The sequence below is a fragment of the Gymnogyps californianus genome, chromosome 8 (genome assembly GCF_018139145.2).
Source record: "Gymnogyps californianus isolate 813 chromosome 8, ASM1813914v2, whole genome shotgun sequence".
Taxonomy (NCBI): Eukaryota; Metazoa; Chordata; class Aves; order Accipitriformes; family Cathartidae; genus Gymnogyps; species Gymnogyps californianus.
Window position 1 is genome coordinate 29804728 of NC_059478.1, and position 6244 is coordinate 29810971.

The 6244-nt window shown below is 45.1% G+C and overlaps 1 protein-coding gene across 1 annotated transcript; it reads right to left on the reverse strand.

The window, feature by feature from the left end:
* Positions 1 to 1987: 1987 nt before the first annotated feature.
* LOC127019088 (cytochrome c oxidase assembly factor 7) lies at positions 1988 to 5148 on the reverse strand. The gene is made up of 3 exons (XM_050901005.1): positions 5043 to 5148; positions 4823 to 4963; positions 1988 to 3713 (listed from the first exon to the last, which is right to left on the reverse strand). Exons 1-3 carry the CDS (start codon positions 5146 to 5148, stop codon positions 3265 to 3267), a joined length of 696 nt encoding a protein of 231 aa, XP_050756962.1. The 3' UTR covers positions 1988 to 3264.
* Between the last annotated feature and the right edge of the window lie 1096 nt (positions 5149 to 6244).

Consider the following 6244-nt stretch of genomic DNA (forward strand, 5'->3'; position numbering starts at 1 on the left):
TTGCAAGATCTATAGGCAGAGATGTTTCTATGTACATCCTGCCGTACAGGCTCATTACTGTTTTGGGCTTGGCATCACCTGAATGTGACTTAAATGTTTCTTGATCTGAGCTGACCAGGGAAAAGCTTCTCACTTTCAGGGCCTAAAGCAGCATGTCCCCCCTGGACCTGGAATCGTTGCAGACAGCAAGAGGCACCGTCCAGGACAACATGCTGCCTGGACAAACTTCTCACAGTTAAAAAAGTTGACAGTACAAGCAAAGGACAGTATTTCTCTGTCCAGAGAGAGCAAAATAAGCATGGGTTTAATGCGAAAGTGGTGAGACTTAAACGTCACGTGAAGGCAGCTCAAAATCCGTGCTTGTTCCAGCAGGAAGTTAGCTCAGAAAATATGTGGGATTCACAACAGTCTCTGAAGAGCAGAAACCTTTACACGGCAGCAAGCTATTCAGCCTGAGCCCAGCACAGAATTACAGTTCCTGGTTATAAACATTTGCATTGGAGGGAAAAAAAAGGGATGTTATGGACCAATTTTTCAGAACTCACTCACTGTGTATGATTGCTCTTTAGTCAGTTTGATGCTGTAATGCACTGAAACTTATTTCCACTGGTCACCATGGATTTTTATATTCAAAATACAGGCTATATTCCTATATTCCACAGACTATTCCTATATTCTTACTTCATGTACTATGGAAATCTAGGGGCAATATAATTCCACAAGAAAAACTACGTACAGCCATCTTGAAACTGACTGCTGATATTGTTCAATACATTTCAAGTAGAATACATGCAAGAACCTTCTTTCACTTGTATCTCTCGAGGTTGTCACATGCAAAACAAAAAAAAAAATCATACAGTATCAGGGTTTATTTGTACACTTGATTAATCTTCCGGTTTTCCTCTCAGTTTGCATCTTTTGGTGATTTATTACCCTTACCCAAAATCCACTGTAAGTGTAAAATTTAAATTTTGGATCTAGAAATATTAAAACATCTCAGTTGTTTAAAAAAAAATATTTCCTTTCAAGACACTTGTAGTGAGCTTTGTTGATGCTGCCTTTAAGAGTGATGGTAGAGTTGCATAAATCAACACACTTTGAAGCTTTCTCAGTATAGTGAAGCTTCAGTGACAAAGATGTTTAAGAACAGCTTTGAAAGAACTAAGAGAGGACTTCTTAAACAACACCCATTTGGCTCAGGTACTTCAACAGAACATATCATCTAGAGCATTTAGAAATCTGTGAGTGCTTGTAAATATCTAGCCGCCAGCTCTCACAGAGGAACCATCTCACTGCACTCAACAGAATTACTCCTGCACGTATTAGTAAGTTCTGGGCCTTGACTTTTAAGCCACAGCCTAAGAGGAGGAAGAAAGAGCCAGCTGCTCTTTGTGCAAATCTGGCATGTTCTGAATTTTTTAAGCAGTAGGTAGCAGAAAACATGCTAGCATACTTAATTCACTATTCCTCCTAAAAAATATTGAAAATTAATTAGAAGTAATTCTTTAATTTCAGCTGTTGCTATGGCTGTGTGCAAGTTGAAATGCTGGCATGCTGAGAAACACAGGAATGCATGTACTTTGCTAACTTGCCAAGCGAGGTGACATCCCTTTAGCAGTATGGTTGTGGCATAAACCAGTATCCAGAACTATCTGGTCCTTCAGGTGTCATGTTTATTTCAGACTGGAGAGTCCATATTGTTAGCAGCTCTGACAGAACCTCTTCATGCGTTCTGAACGTATATAGCACAAACACAGCAACTGAGTGTAACATCCAGCACTTGCACAGGAGTGCCCCATCCCACATCAGGATGTTTGAACACCAACTCTGTTGTAGGTGAACTCTCAATGTCATTTTTCATCCTCAGTTACCAAGGCATTTGTTTCTATCTTTTCAGATTGAGAGATATTATTTTTTATTTAAAAGATAATACAAAACAACTGTGAGCTGCTTTTTACCATGGGGGGGGAGGGGGGTAGAGTATTGTAGAAGATTCATATCACAATGTTTAGAAATGTCAATGAATATATAAAAGCGGCAGATGGGAGCAAAAAGCGGTCATCAGATTGAGTATAACACCAAAGCATGAAGTTAAGCAGGAAGGAGACTAGTGACAATGGGGTTTGCGCGGGCACTCCCTGTGCAAATCAGTGTTCCCAGTAAAGCGAGGTCTGTGATAGAGCCAGGCACACACACCCAGCAGGGGTGTGCACAGGCGGGCATTTCAAATCAATGAGCACACACGGATGCAGCTCACACTGTGAATGGCAAAGCACCAGCATTCAGAGGTTGTCACCCAACAGACATCTGTTTCAATTTTGTAGGCTAGACCTCCATTGAAGAAGACAGCAGCCGAGTACAACTCTATCCCAAGACTGCACACTGCTACAGAACAGCTTTTACTTGTATGCTGAAGTGATCCACCCCTCAGTTTCTTCACAGCTTTCCTACATGGCCATTTTTCCTGAACCCAGTTCTTCACTGAAGATGTTCCTGGGCAAGAAATTTTTGGCTTGGCTCCAACTGAATGCTTAATTATTTAGAAATCAAAGTATATCCAATAATTCCATAACATTGATTTACAATCAAATAAACATTTCCACAAATGAAATAATTATACTAACAGCCTGTAAAACTTAGACTGAATTGAGAAATCAAAACTTCTCAGATGAAATTATGACATTAAACATGATTTAAACATGAGCAAGATATCAAATTATTATTTCTCCCTATAACAAGTAATCTCTTTTTTCCTCCTAGTTACAAGTGCCGTTTTGATGGTATGACAACAAAGTAAGTAAATCAGCAAGTTTAAATACAACATTAGGATAACAAATGTTACCTTCAGCTTGTAAGAGAGATGGCACAGTTCAAATGTCCAAGCTGGGATTACCTTGCAACTGTGATTTTTGTGTGTGTGTGTTAGAACTGGTCCGAGCAGAAGCCTCAATGGTGAAGTGCCAGACACGAGAGAGCGCCTTTCATACTTGAAACCACAGGGATAAACTTCCAAAAGGCCAGAAGTTTTTGGCTTCCTTAAAGAAGAGGAAGGATCTAAGCAAGACACTTAAGAACTTGTGTATTCAAAAATGTAGAAAGGCACAGCAGAATTAGTCGTTTGTTGCATCCACAAAAATATAAGTTTATTTGCATATCCAAATACTTACAGGATGTTTATTTAAGTGAAAACTGTATGCTTCTAATTTAAATAACAAGTTCACTTGCCATTTAAAACTGCAGTCTTAATAACTGCAACTGACAGTTTTACTCCCCAAACGTTAAAGAACTTGAGGCTTCTTTCTGTTCTTTATGCAACTGTTTTGCCCTGTTTTTCAAATCCTCTGCCTTAGCATCATTCTTCTCAACGCCATCTCCCAGTTTGTACATTCGACTGGCATTGGCACAAGCCCACATGTGACCCAGCTCACACCCTTTCAGCGAGTACTTCAAAGCACGGTTCATGTCCTTAGGGACCCCAGGTGCTCCTTGGAGGTATATTACACTGAGGTTGAAGCAGCTAGGAGCAAAATTGCCATCGCAGGCTTTTGTGTAATAGTCCCTAGCGACAACGGGGTCAGGTTTATCATCGTTTAGTCTCCCATCATGGGCCAACAGCCCAACGTTATGACATGCATTTGCTGACTTCTTCCCACCTTTCTCACATGACTTCATAAAAGAGTTGTAGGCAGCTTTCAAATCTGGGTCGAGTCCACCTGTCGGCCAAGAAACCAAAAGATTACTGTAAGGACATGCTAACACAGATGGGAGCTCTCTGCTTTGCAGCATGCTTCCCAGTGCTCTTTGGGAAATACAGCATCCCTCACTTTAGATGCTACAGTCAAAATTTAGGACTTCAGAGACACTATCATTGTCTCAATTACAAAAGTTTTGCTAATGTCTTCGAGTTAGGAAACCCTCCTCCACTCCCCAGTAATCACCACAGCTTATGCAGACAAAAAAAAACCCCAAATCACAAAACACTCTTTCTGCTACTACATCTATGGATTTCTTAATAGCTTACACTAGGCAAAGTATTCTTTTGCCAGTATACCTACACGTACACTGAGACTGTAACTAGTTTTGAACTGCAGTAAAAATATCATGTTCCTTACTAGTATTGTCATTTGGAAGAAGCCTCACTAGTTTAACTGCTTCCCATTACCGTATCAGCAGATACATTTTGGGCAGACTTGGGGCCCTCTTATGTAAGCAGTGTTACCAGTCTGTAAGTTTATTCCTTCCTTACTTTCTCTAAAAAAGAACAACGAGCCAAGAAGAAATCCAAATTTTAAGAACAGAACACACAGCAACATTCAGCACTGGATATACTTACCACTTATACAGACGTAATTATAAAAAAATAATACACGTGGTTAACCTAAAGTTGATTCTTCAGAAGGAAGCAATTTAAGGTTTTCACCCTTCCCCAGCTTTTATGATGTGACCATAAGAGGGGCAGGACTGGTAGTTCCTCCTTCAAGGCCAGGAGGAAACGCAGGCGTTCAGCACCTTTGCAAAAGCAAGAGCTGTGTTTCCTCACAGGCATCAGCCGCCCTCCCCGCCCCGGTGCCCGTACACAGAGGAGTACACGCTGCTGGCGGGCCCACCACAGACCGGCGGCCTCTGTGCTGCGGGCGAAGAACCCGCGACACCCGCCCCACCGTGCCGAGCCACCAGCGGCTCCGGCGCGGGCAGCGGGCAGGAGGGGCTTAGAGGCAACTGAAGGCATGCGGGCAGGAGAGGGAGCCGCCGGCGGGGTACCGGGACGGCGGGTAAGCGCAGGCGGCGACACGAGCTCCAGGACGGCGCGCCCCCGGCCCACCTTTGCCGATGGCCTGGTAGGCCCCCAGCTTGTAGCAGCTCTCGCTGTGCCCGTGCGCCTCGCAGTTGTCGCGCAGCACCCGCGCCGCCGCCACGAAGTCCTTCCTCACGGCGTCCAGGTAGTCGGCGAGGCGCTGGCAGCCTGCAAGGCACCGGTGACGGGGTTGAGGATCCCGCCGGCCCCGGGGAGGCGGGCGGGGAGCCACGGCGGGGCCGCTTACCGTCCGGGTCCTTCTCCTTGAAGCACTGGTAACTGTACTCGACGTGCAGATTCTCCAGATAGCCCCGCACCTCCTCCTCGTCCTCGAAGTTGATGAGCCCGGCCATGCCGGAGCTGACAGGGCCGCCGCGCAGGGCCGCCCGCGAGCATCGAGCGATCGATACGGCGCCTCCCGCGAGCGCCGAGCGATCGATGCGGCGCCGCTCCCCGCTCCCCGCTAATTCCCCGGCTTCTCCTCCCCCCCCCCCCCCCCGACACCGCGACCGGCGAGGTACGGACCGGCGCCGCCCCCGGCACGGCTCTGACACCGCTCGGCGGTGGAAGTCCCCGTGTTCGCCTGCACTACCTCATCCCTCCCTCTCGGGATCACCACAGACTGACAGTTCAGAAGTTTAAAGCAATAATACATTTTTAGTATGTTACTTCCAGAGTTTTGCACCATCGGACACGTATTGCTGAGGTCTTATTCAGGACAATCCAATCCATAAGTTGAGACATTACCGTATACATTAATACACTATGCACGGCCTAGAAGCCAGGGCTGCTTTACCAATTCCCCAACTCGTTGCCTGCATGTTTTTGTTAATAATGTTCAACTCAATTTTAGAACGGAGGAGTTGCTGCTAGCGACTGTTATCAGCAACCGCTCCTTTTTGCGGTACAACAAAAGATCGTACGGGTGCTTTTTGAAGAGACGGAACCCTGCGTCCGAGCGTGTCCGAGCAGGCAGTGCCGGGGCTGTTGAAAACACCCGGAGACTGGTAAGCAGTTAACACCACACAACAAACCCTAGTTCTCTAGTTATGGATGAATTTAAGCCAGACGTGATGTTAGGATACTTACACAAAATATGGAACACTGTCCAATTCCAGCAGTTTCAAGCACAAACTGAATTTTCTGAGAGTATAGCAGCACATTAGAAACTTACGTGACAAATTGCTTAGAGTTAAAATGAATTTCAAAGAACATTTGAGTTAAAATTAATTTCAAAGAATATTTGAGAATGCTCTGTCCCAAATTATTTCAGTAACATAACGCCGGCTTGTCAAGCTTTTGGGATAAATAAAACGCGGTTAAATCTTGTGCATAGGCTCCCACGGGAAGAAACCAGGTTGTTTATTAATGGCTGGAGCTAATTGCGAGAACCATTGCTGGTCGGACTGCCGGCACCACCTGCCGGACGTGCTGCCGAAATGCCAGTTA